At 59.6% G+C, this 23,248-nt stretch overlaps 2 protein-coding genes across 5 annotated transcripts in view; one reads left to right on the top strand and one right to left on the bottom strand.

Moving 5' to 3' along the window:
• HDGFL2 (HDGF like 2) overlaps positions 1-5,362 on the bottom strand; it is a 21,248-nt gene extending 15,886 nt beyond the window's left edge. For all 3 annotated transcript variants that reach the window (XM_027049175.2, XM_027049174.2, XM_027049173.2), the window contains exons 1-3: positions 5,192-5,362; positions 2,697-2,773; positions 2,466-2,604 (exon numbers count right to left, since the gene is read on the bottom strand). In XM_027049175.2, coding sequence (XP_026904976.1) covers positions 2,466-2,604; positions 2,697-2,773; positions 5,192-5,263 — 288 coding nt within the window. In that variant the 5' untranslated portion in view covers positions 5,264-5,362. The remainder of the gene's footprint in view (positions 1-2,465; positions 2,605-2,696; positions 2,774-5,191) is intronic.
• A 7,086-nt stretch (positions 5,363-12,448) lies between these two features.
• On the top strand, positions 12,449-22,421 carry UBXN6 (UBX domain protein 6). 2 transcript variants are annotated; one of them, XM_027049583.2, is made up of 10 exons: positions 12,449-12,639; positions 15,098-15,261; positions 15,587-15,651; positions 16,892-17,020; positions 19,752-19,849; positions 20,376-20,451; positions 21,021-21,105; positions 21,208-21,558; positions 21,777-21,925; positions 22,271-22,421. In XM_027049583.2, exons 1-10 carry the CDS (start codon positions 12,557-12,559, stop codon positions 22,397-22,399), a joined length of 1,329 nt encoding a protein of 442 aa, XP_026905384.1. In that variant the 5' UTR covers positions 12,449-12,556; the 3' UTR covers positions 22,400-22,421. The 2 variants fall into 2 exon arrangements, with proteins under 2 accessions (XP_026905384.1, XP_026905385.1); XM_027049584.2 differs by lacking the exon at positions 12,449-12,639 and adding an exon at positions 13,881-14,196.
• Positions 22,422-23,248: the final 827 nt, after the last annotated feature.

Consider the following 23,248-nt stretch of genomic DNA (forward strand, 5'->3'; position numbering starts at 1 on the left):
CTCAGGGACGCTGCTCAAAACCCCACAGTGTCCAGGGCCCCCACCCCATGAGAATGATCCAGGCACGAATGTTGAAAAACCCTGGTTTAGGTCTGAGATGTCTCAGATTCTAGCTGGGTCGCTCTGGGCCTCAGTTTGCTCATCAATAAAATGGAAAAGATGCCACCTGCCCAGGCCACCCTCAGCACTGGATTAAGACCATGAAGTTGGAACCACGCTCAGATGCCATTTCCACCTCCCGGCTTGGCAAGGGGGTGAGGGAACAGGGCTAGTGGTCACCTCTTAGTGCGAGAGCCAGCTGAGTTAAGGCTGTCGAAAAGAACGAGGCTGTTCTCTGCACAGAGACCAACAGTCAAGATAAATTTTGGGGGAAGCCTGGTTGGCTCAGAAGAACATGTAACTCTTGACCTTGGGGTTGTGAGTTTGAGCTCCACGACAGGTGCAGTGATTATTAAAGATAAATAAACGAACATTAAAAAAGGATGTATTTTGGAGAACAAGAAGCAAAGTTAAGAATTCGAGGCTTTAGGGGCGCATGCGTGGGTGCCTCAATCGGTGAAGCGTGCGACTTGGGCCCAGGTCACGACCTCAAGGGTTGGGAGTTCGAGTCCCACATCGGGCTCTGTGCTGTTAGTGCAGGGCCCGCTTTGGATCCTCTGTCTCCCTCTCTCTCTGCCCCTCCCCCCCCACATGTGCACACTAGCACTCTCTCCCTCTAAAATAAACATCAAAAAAAAAAAAAAAAGAGAATTCTAGACTTTAGAACGGAAAAGCTGTGTTCACGGCTTGACGTGAACACGGAACTTGGGAGAATGTATCAGGAATGAGGAGCTGTGGCTGTCTTGACCGGATGTCGCGGCACCGTGACCGGGAGGGAGGGCTGACTTCCCACTCTCCATAGACACGCTCTCTCGTACACCCCCTTTTCCATTTGGTACCCCGAGCCTGCCTTTCCACTCAAGATGTAGAGATACACGAGAAACGTCAAGAGCGAACAGAGAGAACGCTCAGGTACCCGCACAACGCTGCTTCCGAAAGCCCGCCTGTGGCCTGGCTCTGCCAGAGACATCCAGGGTGGTGCCTGGGAAGAAACACCTCAGGGGTCCCGGGCCCAAGCCCTTCACGCCGACCCCAAAACCTCCGCAGGCGGGGCCCAGGAATCCGCATCTTAAACAGACGTTCAGTTTGGAGCCACGGGCTCGGTGGAAAACCAAACAGCAAGACGAGCTCTCGCTCTTACAGCCACTTCTCATCCCAGGGAGTCTGTGTGGGGCCAGTTCAACGTCAAGGTTGCACCACGGTTGACTTTCTTTCCTCGAGGGCAGGCATCCACACAGCACTTACCAAGCTGCTGGTGTGCAATAAATATTAAACGGTATGATGATTCACCAGCAGGCGAGAAGCTTACCGCGTAACCAAACAGAACTCGAGCCGGGGCCAGAAAAGGATCGCGCAGAACCCAAATGTCTTCAAGACCTTCTGACCCACTGCCCCATGATGGGGAGCGGGGAGGGGGGGCCACGGGAAACCGGGAGAGACAACGGGCAGCAAAGCGGGGGACCTCCTTCTCCTAGACCCATCCCAGGAGGCAACAGGAAACCACCACCAACGTCTACTAAATTCTGGACCATGAGCTCCCGGCTCAGGGGGAGCCTGAGCCGCAGGACAGCACAGGCTGGGGACCCCAAGTTCTCACGCAGGACTAGACGCTGCAGACATCCTGGGTCCGTCGCTCTCTCGAACCAGACCCTCTGTGACTCCTGCGTCCCTCCCCACGGACCAGGCCGCAGGGCCTTTCCTTCCCGAGCTGGCCGCTCTGTCCCAGGCAGGCAGTTAGCTCCGCCTCCCGGCCAACCTCAAGCCCACCCCTCCTGAGGCCAGATTGCTCTGCCTCCTGCAGAAAACCCCAAACTCGGTGGCTGAAAGCAGAGCAGAGAACCACAGCCCCGCCTCCCCTCATCTGCACCTCACCCCCAAACGCCCAGAGCGAGGTAGCTCTCTGCCTCCTTCTGCAGCCTTCCAAGGCTTTCCATGAATTTCACTTCAACTTCCCCCCCCCAGAACAAAAGGCTTTTTCAGAGCTGTAATAACACTATTATAAACCCAAGCTAATTCCAGAGCAGTGGGTTTCACTTGGGGTGATCCCGCACCCCTCCACCCCACCCGGGGGGCACCCGCCAACGTCTGGAGAGGCGTTTGGTGGTCGCGACTGGGAAGGGGAGGTGATGCTAGTACGGAGTGGGTGGGGCCGGGGACGGGACGCAACTCCCACGAGGCCCAGGAAGGCCCCGGCGGAGACAGAGAATGATGGGCCGGAGGTGAACAGTGTCAAGGGGGAATGAGCCCTTCCTCCTGGCCTACGGAGCAAGCCCAGACCACCTCCGGTGCCCGGCGTGTGTAAGAGCCCCGCATGACGTGGGCTCGGCAGTCACCACGCCAGCCACTCTCCACCCCCAGGTACTCACCAGAGGGGCGCTGTAGCTGGCGTGGGGATTGTTCTGGATCTCCCACAGTCCTTCATTGAAGCCTTTCCTCTTGTTGGGTTTCCCGTACTTATCTTTACATTTGTCGTAAGGGAACAGGTCCTTGGGGCCCAGGAAGGCTCTGGAGAAGGGAGGCACGGGGCCAGTCCCGGGTGAGTCAGGCCACCGGGGAGGCACCGGGGGGACGGTCAAGCCCCACCTGGGGACACTTACGTTTCGTGTGTACCAAAGAAGAAGATGGGGTACTTGTTGGGCGGGGGCTTCACGGCACCGTCGGCGATGTCATCGATCTGCAGGGAGACGCTGGTCAGGGGGTGGCTGTGGGGGGCAGCGTCACCCCCTGAGCCAGGAAATGGCCAAGACATCAGCCAAGTTACTTGGGGAAAGCATGCTGGGAGAAAAGGAGCCTTCAGCTGAGGGAGACAGGGCTCCTTCCGGTTAGGCATCTGCATTCCTCTGCGTGACCCCCCCCTCCTCCATACACACCTGTCCCCTCCCCCCAGAGTGTTCTGCCTCCAAGGCAGGTGCTTCACCTGAGCAGAGCCAAATACGGGGCCCTGAGTAGCCAGGAGGTGGGGCCAAGCTCAGCTTCTGCGAACTCCCAGGACCCTCCCTCGGGACCCCCTCCCGCACAGAGGCGATCGGGGGGGGGGGGGGGGGGTCTCTCTCCCAGAGGCTGCAGCTGGCAGCTCCAAGGATGCAGAGGGTGGGGGGTGGGCTGCAGGAGACAGGCCCTGAGCATCCAGGAAGTCCCACCCTCTCCCTACAGGCCCATGGGCCCCGGCAGCTGTCAGTCACCTCCCCACAGGAGGCTAGCAGCCCCTTCACTTCCAATCAGGTGCTTGGAAATGTTCTGGGCTTGGAGAGCCGGCAGGAGTGGGGGGGGGGGGGGGGAGGGGTTGGCGGGGGGAGGTGGAGGAGAGGGAGAAGCTGGTACTCTGGAAAGAAGGAAAGTGCCCATAAAGTTTCAAAGCTCCCGTGTCCCCCAGGAAAAGAAGCCCAAGCAAATCAGGTTAAAGTGAGTTTTCTGGTCCCCGTTAATTCCTTCCCCATCCTCTTCTACGCCTGGGGGCTGCTGGAACCTTCCCTGCCCCCCCCCCCCACACACCCCAGGTTCCTTGCCCGGTTCTCTGGGCTACTTTTCAAAGTCCTTGGTGGCTGGGCCTCAGGCCCCCATGGCCAGCATCCCCGGCACAGGCGCTTCCTCAAACTTCATCGCCCCGAGGACCAGCCTGCCACGCCTTCCAGGCCCGGCTTCCAGGTCCCCCAGGACCCGCCTCTGAGCCCGAGGCTCAGACGTGCCAGCAGCAGCACCAGCCCCTGGCCCCTGCCCGACCTCCTGTGGCAGCCTCTCCCCACCCAGACCCCCCAGCGCCACGAGACGCCCGCTGCGCCTCACCTCTACCCAGAGGGAGCGCGGCTGAGAACTCCAGCCACCGGGCAGCTCCTGGGCTCTTCCCGCTCCAGCCCCCCGCTGCCGCCGCTGCTCCCACCCCCCAAACTCCGCCAGTCCGGTCACGCGTTCCCCACCAACCTAGGTTCGGGGGCGACTTTACCTCTAGGACCCGGGGAGGACAACCCCCAGGTCCTCGTCCACACTGGCCTGCCCTACACAGTGCCTGGGACTCCACTCTCTGGGACTCCCAGACTCAGGATGCCCTTCAGACCTGCACCCGGCGGACCATCCGCGTCCCCCGGATCTCAGGCTTTCCTAAAGGGGATCCCCAAAGTCCCCTTGGCTCAACCCCTTCCCTCAGATGCTCTCTCTCGGGCTTGAAGCTGAAAAGGAGTCCGATTCGCGCATCGGGGGGGGGGGGACCACCCCCAGATCTCCCTCCACCCCACACCCCAACCAGAGGATGGCGAGGGGATCCGTACAGAGCACCGGTCCCCAGGGTCCAAGTAAGTCCCATTCCAACCTCTGGGCCGCGATACCCCGCATTCTCAGAAGAGTCCTCTCGGCTTCAGTGACCTTGTGAACACAGCTCCCAGCCCCCTTCCCAGCCTTGACCTCCCTCAGCCCCCCTCAGCCTTGACCCTCAACCCTTCTCCCTCAGGTACCCCACAACCCTAGCCCACCCGCACAAACGGCCTGCGGCCCCACAATGAGACCCTTCAGTCTGAGGCGCCCCCTTCCCATCAGTCTGATTCCGCTCTTTAAACCCCATTTTCCTCCGCTCCCCTCACACCACCTACTCGCTCAAATACTTGAACTTGAACTTGAACCCTGCCCCCTCAGGCCCCAGGTCCCTCAAACCCCACGACCCTTGGAGCGATTTGCTCAAGACTGCCCCCCCCCCCCGCGCCACAAACCCTCCGTTACGCGGGTCCCTGAGGCCCGGGGCCCCCAGGACCCCGTTACGCGGGTCCCTCAGGACCGGGGCCCCCAGACCCCCGTTATGCGGGTCCCTCAGGACCGGGGGCCCGAAAACCCTGTTGCTCGGGTCCTTCAGGCCCGAGGGCATCCCCCAGACCCTCGTTCCTCGGGTCCCCGAGGCCCGGGGCCCGCAGACCCCCGTTACGCGGGTCCCTCAGGCCTGGGGCCCCCGGGGCCCCGTTACGCGGGTCCCTCAGGCCCGGGGCCGCAGACCCCCGATGCACGGGTCCCTAAAGCTCGGGGACCTCCAGGCCCCCGGTGCACGGCCCCTCAGGCTCGGGGCCCCTCCTGCCCCACCCCCCCGCCTGGCCCATCTCCCGCGCGGCCTCACCCGGGCCGGCCAGTGCGGGTAGCCCTTCATCTTGGCGAACACCAAGTCCCCGGGCTTGAAGGCATGCGGCATGCTGGCGGCGGGAGGCCCAGGCCGCAGGAAGCGGCGGCGGCGGCGGCGGCGGCAGCGACTACGGCGGCGGCGGCGGCGGCAGCGGCAGCGGGAGGCGAAGCCGGGGGCGGGAGCGGGGCGCCTAGGGGGCGGGGGCGGGCGCCTGGGCAGAGAGCCGGCGCCTGCTTATTGGACTGCGGGCTTCCGGAAGTCCCGCCCTCCGGTCGTCACGGGCGGGAGACGCCGTCGCTCAGAACCACGTGCGGGGATAGAGGAGCATGAGGACCAATGAGAAGAGGGGTTGGAGCAGAGCAAGTTAACGGGATTGGGTAACGGGCAGAGCCAAGAGGCGTGACCCAGAGGCCTAATGGGAGCGGGGCGGAGGTTATGGGAGGTGAAAGGGGAAAGGTGGGAGGAGGGAAACGGGGGCTTTCAGGGAGTGGTGAGGCGGCCAGCCAAGCTTCTTCAGGGCGGGGCTTAGGGCAGAGGGCGGGCCATAGGCCGCCACGGAAGGAGGGCTTTAAAAGTAGGAGGCAGGCCATTGGCTACCACCGAAAGGAGGCCTAATCAATGCAGGGGGCGGGGCCCTGAAAGCCGCCCGCTCCACGAGCCGGGGCTGAACGGAGGGCCGCAGGCCATTGGCTATCACTCGAAAGGGCCTCAAGGTAAGGAGCAGTCATTGGCTACCACAGGGGGCGGGGCTAAAGCAGCTGTTCGCCATTGGATATGGTGATACGAGAGGTTCAACTCAAAATAGGGACGCGCCGTTGCCTGCCCGAGGGGCGGGGCTTGGGAGGGGCGGGACTTGAGGCGTTCTTTGGAGTAACAGCCACAGAGCGCACTGAGCAGGAACTTCTTTCCTCCTGGGAATGTCTTGAGCCGAGCCACGAGATAACCGTTATGCATATTCATTTTAGAAAGCTGTTGCGCACTGCGTGCCCAAATTCCTTAAACTCTGTGCCTTAGTCTACCGACCTATAAAATGGGACTCATAAGGGTGCCTATCTTAGAGGGGCGTAAAAGTGAAAATTAGGATGATTTCATCACCCCTAAAGCGCTGTGAAGTGTGCCTGGCAATCAGAAATACTGGGAGTACTAGAAGTTGTTAGCCACTTAATTTCTTTGTAATTAAGACCCTTTGTAGGAACTCAAAAGAGCCAGAGAGCTTAAGAAAATGCTGAGTAGTGGGGGAGGGAACAGGGAGGGTTTTTTGCAGGATGTGGTGTAACTGGAGACTGGCAGGATGAATAGAAATTGGTCAATACAGCGAAGTGGATACTGAGAGGGCGCTTAAGGCAGAGCTGATAGCAAGTGCAAACGCCTAAGCTAAAGATGATGGAGTGAATGAATGGGACAGGCAGGTAAGGCTCTAGGGGTCTACTGAGGACCTATCGTAGTGCCTTGTGGACATTTGTGAGAAGTTTAGTTTTTACTTTAGCTTCGGGTTAAGTTTTTATTTTTTTAACGTTTTATTTATATTTGAGAGAGAGCACGAGTGGGGACAGGAGCAGAGAGAGATGGAGACATAATCAGAAGCAGGCTCCATCCAGGCTCCGAGCTGTCAACACAGAGCCGGACGCGGGGCTTGAACTCACGAACCGTGAGATCATGACCTGAGCTGAAGTCGGACGCTTAACCAGCTGAGCCACCCAGGCACCCCAAGTTTTTATTTATTTATTTTGAGAGAGACAGTGTGAGCAGGGAAGGGGCAGAGGGGGAGAGAGAGAGAGAGAAGGAGAGAGAATCTCACGCAGGCTCCACACTGTCAGCACAGAGCTGGATGTGGACTCCCCGCTAATCATGACCTGAGCAGCAACCAAGAGCCAGACTCCCAACCGACTGAGCCACCCAGGCACCCCTACGTTAGCTTCTTGGGAAAACATTGGACAGATTTGATCGCAGAGTACAAACATCATTCTTTAGTCTCAAGATACTTCCTTATACGTGTGAAATAGATCTCAAAAATACTTTTCTTTTAGAGTTAAACAGACTTAACCACATGACCTGCCAGTTCCATCTCTAAGTGTCTACCCAAGAGAAATGAAGATACACTCCACATAAAAACTTGCACGCCAATAGACACCACAACATGACTCTCGACGGCCAAAAAGCGCAAACATCCAAGTCTCCATCAACAGGTGAATGGATAAACCAGACGTGCTCTATCCTTACCACAAAACACTATTCAGTAATGAAAGAAGCATTGACCCACTACAACCTGAATGAGCCTCAAAAACACTATACTCAGTGAAATAAGCCAGACAAAAAGTCACATATTCTCTGATTCCAACGTCATATGCCATTTGATGGAATGTCCAAAAGGGCGGGGGGGGGAGAAAGGCAATTCTTTCAAGACACAAAGCAGTTGCCTTGAGCAAGTGGTAGAAATCCAGAGTGAAAGTTATAATTCCACAAAAAGGGCCATGAGGTTTCTTTTTGGGGTGGTGGATAGGTTCTAAACTTAGATTGTGGTGATGGGTCTTACTACTTTGCAAATATACAGTGAAATTCGTTGAATTGTATCCTTAAAGATAAAATTCACAATGCCCAGTTAAATCTCAATCGTCGATACACGACAAATGCTTTTTCACCATAAGTATGTTCTCTTTGTCTCATGCAATATTTGTGATATCTCTAAACTAGAAAATGATTTGTTACGCATCCTACAATGTGGATGAACCTTGAACACATCATGCTCAATGAAACAAGCCAGACACAAATGACAAATTCTGTAGGATCCCACTCATAGGAGGTCCCCAGAGGAGTCCCATTCTACTACAGAGTAGATGGTGGGAGCCAGGGCTGGGGCAGGGGCTGGGGAGTCACTGTTTCACGGGGACAGAGTCTCAGTTTGGGGACACGAGAAAGTCTGGAAGACGGATGGTGAGGGTGGTTGCACAACCGTGTGAATGTGCTTGATCTCACTGAGCTGTGCACTTAAAATGGTGAAAATTATAAATTTTATGTTATATATATATTTTTTACCACAGTAAGAAAAATAATGGTAAATATTATCAAATAAAAGTATCTGACTCCTAGTTCTTTAAAATGGTTAAAACCGTCGTTTAACGTTACATAGATAACGTTAACGTGTTTTTATCAGAAATTCAGATACGATGGGGTGTCCTGTGTTTTGTAACTGCTAAGTCACAAAAGGGACAAATGTAGAAGTCAAACAAGGAATGAGGAAGACGGTGCAGAGGGGCCTCAATTAGGTACCGCTGGAGAGACTGAAGCCCAGAGAGGGGTACGATTTGCCTGACGTCATACCTCAAGTCCAAGGACTCAGATGCCACTTCTGTGGGGCCCTGCCTCCAAAGCCCTCCTGATTCGGTGCCTGCTTTTCCCCCAGACCTTGAACCAGTGCAGAAAACCAGACTTCCTGCCCAGAATTCATTGAGCTACACTGAGCGGCTGGGAAACGATCAGGCTCTAATGAGAGCTGGGGCCGGGGTTCTCCCAGAAGGTGGGGGAGGGCCCCCCCAAAGTGGCGGGCAGAGGCAGGAGAGGAAAGCGGCCCCTCTAAACAGCAGGTGGCCTGAGCACCTACTGTGTGCTACAGATTTGGCCTCCAGTTTACCAGGGGACTGTCATTAGGAAATATTTACCACACACTTAGCCAAGTACAATAATAAGTCACATTTAGGGGCACCGGGCTAGCTGAGTCGGTGGAGCGTGTGATGCTTGATCTCGGGGTCACGGATTCAAGCTCCACGTTGGGTGTAGAGATTACTCAACAATAAAATCTTGGGGCGCCTGGGTGGCTCAGTCGGTTGAGCATCCGACTTCGACTCAGGTCATGATCTCACGGTTTGTGAGTTCGAGCCCCGCGTTGGGCTCTCTGCTGTCAGCCCAGAGCCTGCTTCAGATCCTCTGTCCCCCCTCTCTCTCTCTGCCCCTCCCCTGCTCGTGCACTTTCTCTCAAAAATAAATAAATATTTAAAAAATAATAAAATCTGTTTTTAAAAAATCGGTAACGTTTATAGAGCAGCCACTATGTTCCAGGCCACATTATTATTATTTTTTTTTTCAAGTAACCTCTACCCCCAATGTGGGGCTCAAACTCATGACCTTAAGTTAAAGAGTCACATGATCCACCAACTGAGCCAGCCAGGTGCCCCCAGGTCACCTTATGTAGTATGTTATTACCATTTCATTTCTAGATCAGTTATTTGTCATCCCTGCTTTCCAGATGGGGAAACTGAGGCAGAAGGGTAACACTGGGGTTTGGACGCCACCCCCCCCCTCCCCCCCGCCACAGAGTGTTGGATTCCACTTACCTAAGAACATTTCCCTGCCTGAGCTGTAATAGTAACATATTCATCTCTTACAGGGTTTTTTTGTTTTGTTTTGTTTTTAAATGTTTACTTATTTATTTATTTTTAAGTTTATTTAATTAAAATTTTTTTTTAACATTTATTTATCTTTTGAGAGACAGAGCATGAGCAGGGGAGGTGCAGAGAGAGGGAGACACAGAATCAGAAGCAGGCTCCAGGCTCCGGGCTGTCAGCACAGAGCCGGATGCGGGGCTTGAACTCACGAACCGTGAGATCATGACCGAAGCCAGTCAGCCGCTTAACTGACTGAGTCACGCAGGCACCCTAAATGTTTACTTATTTATTTTGAGAGGAGGTAGAGGGGCAGAGAGACAGGAAGAGAGAATCCCCAGCAGGCTCCGAGCTGTCAGCACAGAGCCCCACGCGGGCCTCGAACTCACAGACCGTGAGATCATGCCCTGAGCTGAAATCAAATTGGACGTTCAACCAACTGAACCACCCAGGCACCTCATAACTTATTCATCTATTATAGGCTTGCTCAGTGCCAGGCAAGTTTCAGTCCTCCTAGACCAGCCTCTTGCACTCTCACGTGGGGGTGGGAGGTGGGGGTATGGGGGTGCAGAGTCATAGCCCCCTCAAGATCTATGCATCAGAATGTGCATCTGAAGAAGCTCTCCATGGACCTGGAGTGTGCATTACAATTTGAGAAGCACCTCAGTGAAGTGTCATTAGATCTGCTGGTCCTGGGTTCGAATCCTCCCTCTGAAAGCTGTGGTGCTATGGGCAAGTGTGTTTGGAACTTTGTAAACTCCTCTATAAATTGGGGAGAAATAGCAGGACTTATTTCTTTGGGTTATATGGCCTAGGGGTTGCTTTTGCTACCTATTGTTTACGTAACAAATTACCGCAAACTTAGTGACTTAAAACAACGCAAATTTATTGTTACCATTTTGGAGGGAAAAGTCCAAGATGAGTCCCACCGAGATACAATCCTTCTGTTGGCTGAATTGTACTACTTTTGGAGGTTCTGGGGGGGGAATCCATCTCCTTGCCTTTCCCAGCTTCTGGAAGCTTCCTGCGTTCCTTGGGTCAGGCCTCCTTCCTCCATCTGAAGACGTTTCTCCAAAGAAAACGTACAGACGGCCAACAGGTACGTGAAAAGGTGATCAACTCATCGTTAGGAAAATGCAAATAAAACCCATAAACTGTCACCTGACACCTGTTAAAATGGCTACGATTTTTTATTTTTATCTTTTGAGAGAGAGAGAGAGCTCAAGCCGGGGAGAGGGGCAGAGGGAATGAGATAATCTTAAGCGGGCTCCATGCCCAGCATGCACACAGTCCCACATGGGGCTCAGTCCTACAATCCTGTGGCAGCACGATTTACAATAGCCAAGATATGGAAACAACCCAAGTGGCCACAATGGATGAACGGATAAAGAAAACGTGGTATGGATATACAATGGAATATTAGCCCCCCCCCCCCAAAAAAAAACCAGAACGAAATCTTGCCATTTGGGACAACATAGATGGACAGCAAGGGCATCAAGTGAAATAAGTCAGAGAAAAGCAAATACAGTATGATCTCTCGTATGTGGGATCTACACAAACAAAAGTACAAGCGAGAAGAGCCCCACCAAAGTCATAGACAAGGAGAACTGGTTGGTGCTTGCCAAAGGCAGGGGGGTGGGAAAAATGGATGGAAAGGGTCAAAAGATAAAACAAAGCCCAAATGGACCATAACTACCATGCCACTATCACTCCTATGAAAAGTCCAGAAGTGGGGCGCCTGGGTGGCTCAGTGGGTTAAGGGTCCAACTTCGGCTCAGGTCATGATCTCGTGGTTCTTGAGTTCGAGCCCCGCGATGGGCTCAGTGCTGACAGCTCAGAGCCTGGAGCCTGCTTGGGATTCGGTATCTCCCTCTCTCTCTTTGCCTCTCCCCCGCTGGGCTCTCCCTCTCAAAAATCAATTAAACGAAAAAAAGTCAACAACAGCCCCTTTCTATCATCTACTGCCCAGACACATTCACATTTCCCTGGTGGTCCGAAAAATGTCCCTTTCTTGCACCCGACCCCCTTAGTTGATGTTGCAAACTGTCCACTTTCTCTCTCCAGCACCTAACATCGTCCCCTCGGCCATAAACTTTATTTATCATGTTGTCTGTCTTCCCTCCCCAACCCCATGGAAAACATCACGAGGTCTGCGAGGTCAAGGATTTCCTTGTTTTCTTCCTTGCTGGTACAGAGCCGACTCCCAAAAAGCCAACAAAACGGAGTAGATCATCATAAAGCGCTCCATTTATTGAATGATTTCTAACGGCATCGTTACCCTTATAATCCTCCGACGACGTGGACGTGGGTGCTGTTCTTATCCCCAGCGCGTAGGAAACCGAAGTTAAGGAAGGTTGGTTTGGGCTGCACCGGATTCTCCCCCTAAACACTGTGCAGGCCCTCAGGATGACGTCAGAGCTCCGTAACCGAGGCCCCTAGGGGATGCGCCACCGTGGGTCCCCACGCCCCGGCTCAGGCGTCCCTTCCCACGTCCCCCACCACGTGCGCCTGGCCACCGGTGCCGGACGCGGGGCTGGCTCGTTACGGTCCTGCGCGACCCCCACCCTGCACTGCATGCGGGAGCCAGGGAAGGTTTTCGGTCAGGGGAAAGGTCAGGGCCAGCGCTGTCTCCGTGGGCTCTGCGGGCTTCTCCCGCCCTCTCCGGTCACCCCTCTGGGGAACGAGGTGCAGGGCGCGCGGGCACAGCCACCCGCTGGAAGCGAGCTCGTCGCCCCTGGCAACTGAGGCCCGACTAACCACCGAGACGCGGCCGACGGTGCAGAGCGGCCGCCGTGGGCCAGCGAGGCGCGGAGAGCTAGAGAGGCGCACCGGGCCGATTGTCACGTGGGCGCCCGCGCGAAGGGGGGACTTCCGGCAGTGAGGTGTTTTCTTTCCGGTTGTTGGCTCCTGCCGGCCCCACCCCGACTGGGCCCTGCGCCCCCCCCCCCGCCCCCCGCGGCCCCCTGCCGCCGGGCCCGCCGCCACCATGAAGAAATTCTTCCAGGAGATCAAGGCTGACATCAAGTTCAAGAGTGCGGGGCCTGGTCAGAAGCTCACGGAGTCCGTGGGGTGCGTGACCGGCGCTGGGGCTTGAGATCCGCGGGCCAGGGGCGGGGAGGGGCGTCCGAGGGTGGGGAGAGACCTCTGGGGGCGGGGCACGGGGGGCGAGGGTGGGAGTAAGGGGGAGGGGTGGCCTCCGGGGGCGGGGCACGGGGGGCGAGGGTGGAAGTAAGGGGGAGGGGTGGCCTCCGGGGGCGGGGCACGGGGGAGAGAGGCCCGAGGGGGAGGGGCTGGAGGCGGGGGCTAGGGGGGCGGGCTTGCAAGTAGATGGGGGTCAGCGGAGAAACCGTAGGAGAGTAGGCGGGCGGAGAAGGGGCCCCCAAGAGGCGTCATCCAGTTTTGGAGGGGGGGGGGGTCTCTGTGTACAGAGATTGGATACAGAGCCTGGAGACTCAAGCACAGCTGGGGCCGGGGAGAGGGGAGAGGCTTCGCGTCCACGGCCGTAGGGGTCTGGGCCCTGGCTCTGGAGCGCGAGGGAGGACTGGGTCAGAGAGTTTAAGGCCAGGGAGGCTGAGGCGGGGTTGGAAGAGGTCTCAGAGGATCGGGGGAGCGGGGGTTGAATTGGCTGAGGAAGGTCTGGGAGGGAAGAGAAGGGGAGTGGGTGGGGGTGAGCTGGAGGCATCTGTGACAGGGAGGAGAGGGGGGCCCTGTGGGTGACGGTTGAAGCCGAAGGCAGGTCCTGAGAGAGACGTGGGAGGAGAGGGGAGAAGAGGGAGGTCCGGCAGGGCGCACATCCAGGCCTCTGTGGCTTGTCCGGGGAGGGCCTGGGGAAGAGAAGGACGCGGGGGCAAGACTGGAGACCCAGTGGGGGAGGTGTGTGACAGTGAGGGCTCTGGTGGGCCGGGGGTGGATTGAGCAAAGGAAGTGCAGAGGGGATGGGGCCCCTAGGAATAATGGAAGGGATTGTGAAGAGGTGGGGCCCGGCAGGGAGGCGCCAGGGAGGACAGGGTAGCAGGGGCGGGTGAGGGAGAGTGAGTGCATGACATCGGTGCATCTGTCGTGGGGATGGGGGCTCCCGGGACTGGCCGAAGGAGGCCCACGAGGGCCTGGTTCATGAGTCAAGGAGGGAAGCCCGGTGGACAAGATCAGGTCCTGGGAGCCTGAGCTGGGAGAGGAGGGCAGCCTGGGAGAGGGCCAGACGAGGGGGTCCATTCATTTGTTGAACAAGTAGTGGGGGTTGGCGCAGCAGTAGGGACTGAGCGTGACGGGAAAGACGCGGGGGCCGTGTGGGGCATGGCTGCGGGAGATGAGAACCCGGGAGGAGAGAAGAGGGGAGCAGTGTGGAGATCCAGACTTCTGTGACGCGCGTGGGGCAACACGAGGCTCGGGGTGTGTGACAAGGGCTGTCACCATGTGGCTCAGAGAAGGTTCCTGCTGTCTCAGGGCTCATCTTCTAGTGGGGAGAGATGGACAGCTCAACCAGGACACGGGTGCTGACAGAGCAGTCGGTACTCAGGGCCACGAAGAAAAGTAAGCAGGGGCAGGAGATAGCAACAGCCGGGGGCCCTTAGGTGGTCTGGGAACACCTCTCCCAGAAGGAGACATTCGAGCTGAGCGCTGGATGAGGTGAGGTGCAGCCAAGTGGAAATTGCCTCCCCCCCCCCCCCCCCGCCACACACACACAGACCCTGAAGCCGCCCCAGCTGCCCCCAGACTTCTTTCCTCACCCCCCCCCCCCCCACCATCTGCAGACTGAACAGTTCGGCCAGAAAGTGCAAAGGCCCTGTGGTGGGAGCCACTTGGGCCTGCGGGAGCAGCAGTAGGAAACCAGTGTAGACTGGGAGGCGTGAAGGAGGGGAGCGGGCGGGTTGTGAAGGGCCTGCAGGCCCAAGGGGTCTTCAGGATTGTGTTGTGCGTGGGGCGGAAGGGCTTGGTGCAGAGGAGTGACGAGCTCCGGCTTAGGTTTTAGAACGGTCCCCGTGGCTGCCCAGCGGGGCCGCGAAGAGGGTGGGCGAGGCGTCTAGAAAACCGTGTTTTTGTAGAACTAAGTAATCGCCGGGGGCTGGGGTGTGGCCACGTGGGGGGAGAGGAAACCCAGCCCCCGCCACGTGGCCTGGCACGTGGCCGGGCACACGGTCGGTGCTCCCTGAGTGAAGCCGTGCCACCTGGCTGTCGTAGGCTGGAAGGAGAGGGATCGAGGAGGGGAGGGACACCTTTGAGTCTCACCGGTTCCCGAAGGCGAAAGGTGCCTTCTCCTGCGCATCCGTGGCGCCGGTGGGGGCGGGCCTCTGTCACCCCCCCTTCCTCCCCCATTAGCTGCCATGACCCCAAGGCCAAGGGGTGAGACTGGAGGCAGAACCGCCATCTGTCTCCAGGGGCCTTTCTTTCTGTGTTAGAGCCATCTCGTGGCTGCGGGTGGTCCCTGGGAGAGAGGGACGTTTCTGTCCGATGGGGCAGAAGTGGGAGAGGGACAGAGGCTCTTGCGCCGGACCCCGTGCCACCCCGCCTTCCCTCTGTCACCTCCCAGGGAGAGGGCCCCCAGAGGGAAACCCAACCAGCCCGCGCTCCAGCAGCCCCGCCAGGGACCCACCAACGAGGCCCGGATGGCAGCCGCGGCAGCCCTGGCCCGGCTCGAACAGAAGCAGCCCAGGGCCCGGGGCCCCACGTCGCAGGAGTCCATCCGGAACCAGGGTGAGCTGTGGCCGTCTTCCCGTGCGGCGTGGGGACGTGAAGCAAGGCCTCACGCAGAATCTCACTTGTGAGGGTGGGGGGTGCAGGGTGGAAGGCACCGGGGCGCTGGGGTCTGAGAGGCCGAGGAGGGGAGACGGGAGCGGAGACGGGGCCGTCGTCGGGCCATCAGGTGAAACCTAGGGGCGTGGAGAGGTGGCTCAGGCAGGGGGGCCTGACCGGGGAAAGGACTAGAACTTGACCCCCTTGGGGTCTGCGGGGGCAGGGGTGGAGTGTGCCTGGGGCCAGGGCAGGGCCCCCAACTGACCCGTCTTTGGCCTCTCTCCAGTGAGAAAGGAACTTCAGGCCGAAGCCACTGTCAGCGGGAGCCCAGAGGCCCCAGGGACCAACAAGGTAAGCACATCCACGGGGCAGCAGGACACCTGAGGGCCGTCCTGGGGCAGGGAGCGGGTTCTCTCCCTCATTGGTCAAATCGATGAGCCTCGGCAGAAATCGGTGAGCCTCGGGCAGTAAGCGCGTGGGTGCCGGGGCAGGTAGAGGTCACGTCTGGCCTTGGGCCAAAGGAAGCTTGTGAGGCACGCCAGAACAGTGGAGGCAGGTTGTGGTTGAAGGTGGTGTTGACTGGGACCTTCACACTCAGCTCCTGCCCTCTGCTGCTTGCCCAGGAGGTGGGAGGGCCCTTCAGAGACTGGTGTAATCAGGGAGGCCTTGCTGGGGGAGGTGGGCTTTGAAGGAGAACCTGGCAGCAAGGGTGTTCTGAGCAGCTTGACCTTTGAGGTCACACTGAGGGTTTTTTGTTTTTTGTTTTTAACGTTTCTTTATTTTTGAGAGAGAGAGAGAGAGAGAGAGAGAGCTTGAGCAGGGGAGGAGCAGAGAGAAGCAGAGACATAGAATCAGAAGCAGGTTTCAGGCTTTGAGCTGGCAGCACAGGGCCCGATGTGGGGCTCGAACTCCCAAATTGTGAAATCATGACCTGAGTTGAAGCCAGAAGCTTAACCGACTGAGCCCCCCAGTCGCCCCTGTTGAGTGATGTTTTTAAGTATTTTTTTTAACGTTTATTTATTTTTGAGAGGGAGACAGAGAGAGCGCAGGGGAGGGGCAGAGAGAAGGGGAGACAGAGAATCGGAAGCGGGCTCCAGGCTCCCAGCCGTCAGCACAGAGCCTGACGCGGGGCTCGAACCCACAAGGGTAAGATCGTGACCTGAGCCGAGGTCGGACGCTTAACAGACGGAGCCACCCCAAGGTCTCACTGAGTTTTAAGGACCGAAGCGGCCCTAGACGACGCCTAGGAATTGAGGTCCAGAGGGAGGTCTGGACTCATCTGGGCCGCCGTGACTCCCGAGCCCTCCACCAAAGCCCCTTCCTCACGAGGGAAACGGGAACAGCCAGAACCGTTGATGGAGCGTTTGGTCCGTGTCCGAAGCAGCTTCACGCTTTCTGTCCCTTTCTCGTTGGGGTGCGGCGGCCCTGCAGAGCCATTTACGGGGCAGAAGGGGCCCAGTCACTGGGCCAAGGTGTCCCACGGCTAAAGAAGCAAAGGGGGGAAGCGTCGGGACCGGGGCCATGCTGTCAGCGGCTCGGGCTGGCCTCTGTCCGCAGTCAGGGGTCAGCCGCCTTCGCCCCGTCCCCCCAGGTGCCTGAGCCCAGAGAGGAGGGCTCGACCCAGCTGGCAGTGCCCGCGGTGTGCTTCACCTGCCCACTCACGGGGGCCACGCTCAGGAAGGACCAGCGGGATGCGCACATCAAAGAGGCCATTCTCTCGGTGAGTGGCAGCCCCGTGTCCCCCCTCCACCGCCCTCCCACCTAGAGGTCTTGGCGCCAGAGCCGGGAGAGCTGGGTGGCACGGACCCTCGGTATCGTCTGCACCTGCCTGTATCGGGTTTGTTTCCATCTCTCTTCAAAGGCAGGATTTCCGTGGGGTCCGAAGCTCAGGATACAGACGGGTGGGTAGAGAAAAGCCCCCGCTCGCCCACCCTTCCCGGAGGCGGCCCCTGTAAGGCAGGCAGGCCCCCTTCCAGGGAGAGATCGATCGCAGATACACGCAAACTGCCGAACCCCCGCATCCCCCGCACCCGGGGCTCGGGTTTCCCGATCCCGTTAGAACAGATCATCGCAAAGCGGGCGGCCTCGTTTATTGTTTCACAGTCCCTGGAAGTCAGAAGGGTGACGTGGGTCTGGCTGCCCCGACTCAAGGCGGCGGCCGGGCCGACTTCCTTCTGGGCGCTCTAGGGGGTCACGCGCATCCGGGCCTTTTCCTGCTTCCAGGCTTGTCTGTGTTCCGTGGCCGTGGCGCCTTGCTCAGGCTGTCCCGTCTCTTGTCTCTTCCCCGTAAAGGGACCTTGAGGTTGCATTTGGCCCTCGGGGATCATCCAGGCTCCTGTCGCTATTTTAAGGCCCACCGATCAGCAGCCTTAATTCCGTGAGCCTCCCTAATGCCTTCGCACCGTGCAGCCGGCCGTTAACGGTTTTGCCCCGTTCGCGCTGTCCCTTTCTGGCTTGTTCTGAACCATTTGGGAGAAAGTTCCGCGTTCTTGTTAGCCAGCTTCACCGTATGCCCTGCTCCGTAACTGTCCGACCGGCTCCTTGCCGATGAGCGTGTCAGAAGCTCCCCGTCTTTCCCTCGTGACAGCAGTCACGTGGTGGAAAGCCTTGGCTGTGGCTGCTCTGAGCTGTGGGCTCGGTGCGGGCGCGGAAGCGGGACGTGCGTGCGGGGTGTGGACGGCGGTGGCCGAGGAACCCGCGTAGGCGCCGTCCTGACTCACGCTGCACTGGCAGCGTCGGGGAAAGCGCCCACGTCACTGGCCCCACACCGTCACTGTGGGCGCACAGACCCTTCGTCTTTTAGCGGAAGTGATAGTGGAGAATATCTCGGGATGGTTTCCGTGCGCGTTTCCCTCAGTTTGGCCCGGACTGGCCGTATTTTCCTGTGAGAATGCGCCCTTGGCCCCGTTTTGTGTCGTGTAGTTGGACTTTTTCTTGATTTCTAGGCTTTTTTTTTTTTTTTTTTTTTTTTTTTTAGTGTTTATTTATTTGAGAGAGAACGAGCACGAGCGTGCATGTGCGAGCAGGGGAGCAGCAGAAAGAGAGGGAGGGAGAGAATCCCAAGCAGGCTCCACACTGTCCGCGCAGAGTCCGACTTGGGGGCTCCATCTCGCCAACCGCGAGATCACGACCTGAGCCGAAATCGAGTTGGACGCTCAACCGACTGAGCCCCCCAGGCACCCCGATTCACGGGCACCCTTCGCCTGTTAGGGAAGTCGGTCTTTTGCCTATAATACGCAGCGTGAATATTTTCCCCTCGGTTTTCACTTTCCGGTTGTGCTCGTGGTCACCTTGCCGTGTAGAAATTTTTGATGTCTGGTTAAATGTGTCGGTCCTGTGACTTCTCAGCTTGGAAAGGCCTTCCCCACTTTGCTAGTGCTTTTCTGTTTTGCTTTTTGTTGTTGTTTTTTTAATTTTTTAAATGTTTATTTATTTTTGATAGAGACAGAGCACGAGCGGGGAAAGAGGCAGAGAGAGATGGAGACAGAATCCGAAGCAGGCTCCATCCAGGCTCCGAGCTGTCAGCACAGAGCCGGACGTGGGGCTCGAACCCACGAACCGTGGGATCATGACCTGAACCGAAGTCGGAGGCTCAACCGACTGAGCCACCCAGGCGCCCTGCTTTGTGTTGTTTGTTTTAACGTTTGAAACTTTGATCTGACTAGAGGCGCCTTGGGTGGCTCAGTTGGTCGAGGGCCTGACTTTTGGTATCAGTTCAGGTCAGGATCTCATGTTTGTGGGTTCGAGACCTGCCCTGGGCTCTGCACTGACAGTGTGGAGCCTGCTTGGGATTCTGTCTCTCTGTCTCCCTCCCTCTCTCTGCCCCAGCCCCACTCACACGGGCTCTCTCTCAAAATAAAAATTTGAACCCCCCCCCCCCCGCCCCCAAAGACTCTGATCTGACTAGAAGCTATTGCCCTGCGGAGTAGGAGGCATACAGCTACCCAGGGTTGCCCCCCGCACGCACGCCCCCTTTTTTACTGAAAACGCCTTTTTGGTCACGGCTGTGGCATATGTCTCTGTCACAAAGTGAATTCCCGTATGGGTTTCCCTGGGGGTTTGTGATGGTCCCGAGGAGGCTGGGCCGGTCACACAAGCCTGGGAACTTCCCCTCCTGCTTTCTCCGTCTTTCTGTGACCCTGCCCTCTTCCCTCCCACGGGCAGAGGTGTCAGATGGGTGGACCCCCGGAGGCGGAGGCGGAATCTGGGCTGTGACGCGCCTCTTCCCTCGAGGCGAGGGCAGGGCTGAGGCTCAGGATGGGGCCCCCGAAGGGCTTTCTCCTCCTTTCTTGGCGGGAGCATCCACTTGAGTTTGCTTCAGTGGGAGGTTCCTGGCCTGCTGTCACCTGTGGTCACCTGAGTAGAGAGGCCAGCTGCTGGGGGAGGCAGAGGGGCCTGCGGGCCTCCAACCCCCAGGTGAGCGCTTCCGCCGCGTCCCCTCCCCCCCCCAGCACTTTTCCAGCGACCCCGTGGCTGCCTCCATCATGAAGATCCACACGTTCAACAGAGACCGGGACAGGGTGAAGCTGGGTGTGGACACCATCGCCAAGTGAGCAGCCGCAGCCCTCCCAGCTGCGTGTCCCCCGCCCCTGACACCCGGGCCTCCGCCACAGCCTGCCGGGGGTGCCCGGAAGGAGCTGGGCACTGGGGCTGCAGCCAGTCCCCACCCTGCACTCCCCCCCCCCCCCCCCCAGGCCCTCTGGGCCTCAGTTGACCTGCCTGTAAAACGAAGGGGTTTACCAAATCAGGAGGTCCCGACCCGCTGCTTGCCTCCGGGATCATTGTAGGAAGGCGGGAAGGGGGCAGGGGGGCAGGGTCCCAGGGTCCCACCCCCTCCCCTCGTCTGCTCCAACAGGTCTGGGGGGGGCAGGGAGCGCCAGGAAGTCCATGTCGCTCGTGAGCCCCGGCCCCCCGCCACGGGGCACCCACGGGCTTTAGTGGTCCGTTAGCCTGGCCCTGCCACAGCCTCCTGTGCGTTCGCTGGTGCCCTCGAGGGGAGGCAGGACCAAGGTGGGGGGCGCCGGCGACGGCCCCCTCTGGGCTCACTGTTCTCACACGGCCGCGGGCCCCCCCAGGTACCTGGACAACATCTGCCTGCACCCCGAGGAAGAGAAGTACAGGAAGATCAAGCTGCAGAACCGCGTGTTTCAGGTGCACACGCGGCCCCGGCGTGGGGGCGGCGGCCAGACCAGGCAGCCGCAGGGGAGCGAGGGCCCCGGGCACACGGGGCGAGCGTCGTGGTGTCTGGCCCGCTCTCCCCCTCGCCCTGGCTGTTCTGACTTGAATTTGAATCAGCGGGGAGGAGGTCGGCGCTGGCGAGATTTCTCCCACGAACACAGACTTCTGGTTTCTATGGAGAAATCTCGGGGTCCCGCCACCCTGGCCCGTGTTACCTGCGCCACTGGCAGGGCACCTGCTGTCTGTCTCCCGGTGGCCCCTTCCCGCCCCCGGCTTCCCACGCAGCCACCGCCCCCACCCCTGGGCCCCTCCTGTTGTCCTGTGGCTTCTCGGCCTCCTTCCTCACCTGGTCGGTGACCTCCTGGGGTCCCGTGCCCTCTGCGAGCAGCTGGGGGGCGCCCTGCAGCCCGTGTTGAGGCGAGCGCGTTCGTGCTCAGCCCGGCGGGCAGCTTCCGCGGCTTCGCCCCGTCAGGGCCTAGCGGCTGCTGCGAGGCCGAGCGGGTGGCCAGCAGGGCCCTGGTGACCACTGGCTCCACTCCCAGGAGCGAATTAACTGCCTGGAAGGGACCCACGAGTTTTTTGAGGCCGTCGGCTTCCAGAAGGCCCTGCTTCCGGTGCCCGATCAGGGTAAGGCAGGTGGAGCAGGGCGCCAGCTGTGCTGGGAGGAGGGGCGGCAGGGGTGGGGTGGGGGGCTCTCCCTGCCGCAGCAGTGACCCGCGCCTGCCCCAGAGGGCCCCGAGGAGTTCTACGTGCTGAGCGAGGCCGCCCTGGCCCAGCCCCAGAGCCTGCGGAAGCACAAGGAGCAGCTGCTGGTCGCCGAGCCCGTGCGGGCCACGCTGGCCCGCCAGCGCCGCGTCTTCCAGCCCTCGCCCCTGGCCTCCCAGTTTGACCTGCCCGGGGACTTCTTCAACCTCACGGCGGAGGAGGTCAAGCGGGAACAGAGGCTCAGGTCCGAGGCCGTGGAGCGGCTGAGTGTGCTGCGGACCAAGGCCATGCGGGAGAGGGAGGAGCAGAGAGAGCGGCGCAGATACACCTACACGCTGCTGCGCGTCCGCTTCCCCGACGGCTGCCTGCTCCAGGGTGGGTGCGCCCGGGGGGGGGCCGGGGCTGCGGGCGACGGGGCCCGGCTGGGTGCCGCGGGACGGGAGCCCAAGGCCTCCCCGGTCTGTGCTCATCCTGGGAGGAGGCATCACAGTCCGTCCTCCCTCCCTCGGGAGCCGGGTGGGCACGGGCTGGCTGGGGTGGGGGGCGGGGTGCTCCCCTGAACTCCGGCCCCACCGACGGTCCCGCCCACCCAGGCACCTTCTACGCCCGGGAGCGGGTGGCCGCGCTGTATGCCTTCGTCCGGGAGGCCTTGCAGAGCGACTGGCTGCCTTTCGAGCTGCTGGCCTCGGGCGGGCAGAGGTTGTCGGAGGAGGAGAGCCCGGCCTTCGACGAGTGCGGGCTGGTGAGCGAGGGGGCTGCCCGCGGGCGGGTCTCTGGATGTCCTGGAGGCACGACCTCCAGCGCTGGGCGGCGGGCGGCCCAGGGGTCCGGGGAGGGGGCCGGGCTCTCAGGTTCAACTCCCACCTTCCCGCCTACGTGCGTGCCGCGCGCCCTCTAGTCCCGGGCTCTCGCCGGGTCCCTGCTGCGGGACTGGGCTGATGGCGGGGACCCTTGTCCCCTACGGATAGCAGCCGGAGCGAGCCGGAGGGAGGGAGCGGGGTCCCGGCTCTGACGGGGGAGGTCGAGCGGGAAGACGGGAGAGTCACGTCAAGGCCTGAGCGAGGCTGAGGCTTCTGGCCCACCGCAGGTGCCCTCCGCCCTCCTGACCTTCTCGTGGGACGCAGCCCTGCTGGAGGACCTCAGGGCCGCAGGGGCGGAACCGGACTCTTCTATCCTGAAACCTGAGCTCCTGTCGAGCATCGAGAAGCTCTCGTGAAATAAAAGCAGGGTTGGCTTTACCCCGCGTGGGTCTGTCTCATGCTCTCCTGCGGCCTCCACCGCTCCGCTCCCCCCCCCCCCGCCCCACCCTTTCTCCCACCACCCAGGGTACCCCGCTTCTCTGGAACTGCTCGCCCTGGTCCACAGAGCCCTGCAGGCACGGGGTGCAGCGCTGGTCGGCTGCGACGGGGGCCTGGGACCGCCACTGGAGAGGGCTCTCAGGAGGCAGCTGCCGGGCTGTCCTCCTTCCTTCCGCACTGGGGGTCAGCCGGCTACGGCCACTATCACCTGATCGCAGAGCTCCCGGCAGGAGAGTAGGCCTGTGGCACGCGCCCTGCCCCCACGTGCTGTGGTCCAGGTGGCTGCCGCTGGCCCGGACGTTGAGCCGCGGGGTGGCTGGGGAGGGCGACGGAAGAGGGAGACGCGGAGCCTGTCAGGACTCGGTCCTGTGATTACTGAATCACGAACCCAAATAAACGGGACGTGTGTCTAGTCTCCTGGTGGTGAATCGGAGCTGGTGCCGCACAGGGTAGGGGCAGTGGCTGCGGAGCTGCCCACAGAGGAGGCCCGGGCGTGGCTCCCCGTGGGATGGGACCAGGTAGGATACCTGCTGATGGCAGGCCTCCCAGGGACCCGGCATGAAGGGGGCCGGGGTCCCTCGAAGGCTCTGTTTTACTGTGGTCCTGTGCTGGGCAGGACAAGGTCCCTGCAGATGGCCCGTTCTCAGTCCCAGTCCCTGTGATTGTCACTTTATAGAGAAGAGGGGCCGCGGGTGTGATTGACGGTCCCCAGATGGGGAGCGTCCTGGCTATCCTGGTGGGCCCAGCATCACCACAGGGGCCCTCAC

Source organism: Acinonyx jubatus, chromosome A2 (genome assembly GCF_027475565.1).
Source record: "Acinonyx jubatus isolate Ajub_Pintada_27869175 chromosome A2, VMU_Ajub_asm_v1.0, whole genome shotgun sequence".
In the NCBI taxonomy this organism is placed as follows: domain Eukaryota; kingdom Metazoa; phylum Chordata; class Mammalia; order Carnivora; family Felidae; genus Acinonyx; species Acinonyx jubatus.

Bases quoted from the DNA above. Each gene is read 5' to 3' on its own strand.
- UBXN6 (XM_027049583.2), top strand. From the start codon at position 12,557: ATGAAGAAATTCTTCCAGGAGATCAAGGCTGACATCAAGTTCAAGAGT. The intron at 15,652-16,891 runs GTAAGCACATCC...CCGTCCCCCCAG, and splicing joins AGGCCCCAGGGACCAACAAG to GTGCCTGAGCCCAGAGAGGA. The intron at 21,926-22,270 runs GTGAGCGAGGGG...GGCCCACCGCAG, and splicing joins CCTTCGACGAGTGCGGGCTG to GTGCCCTCCGCCCTCCTGAC.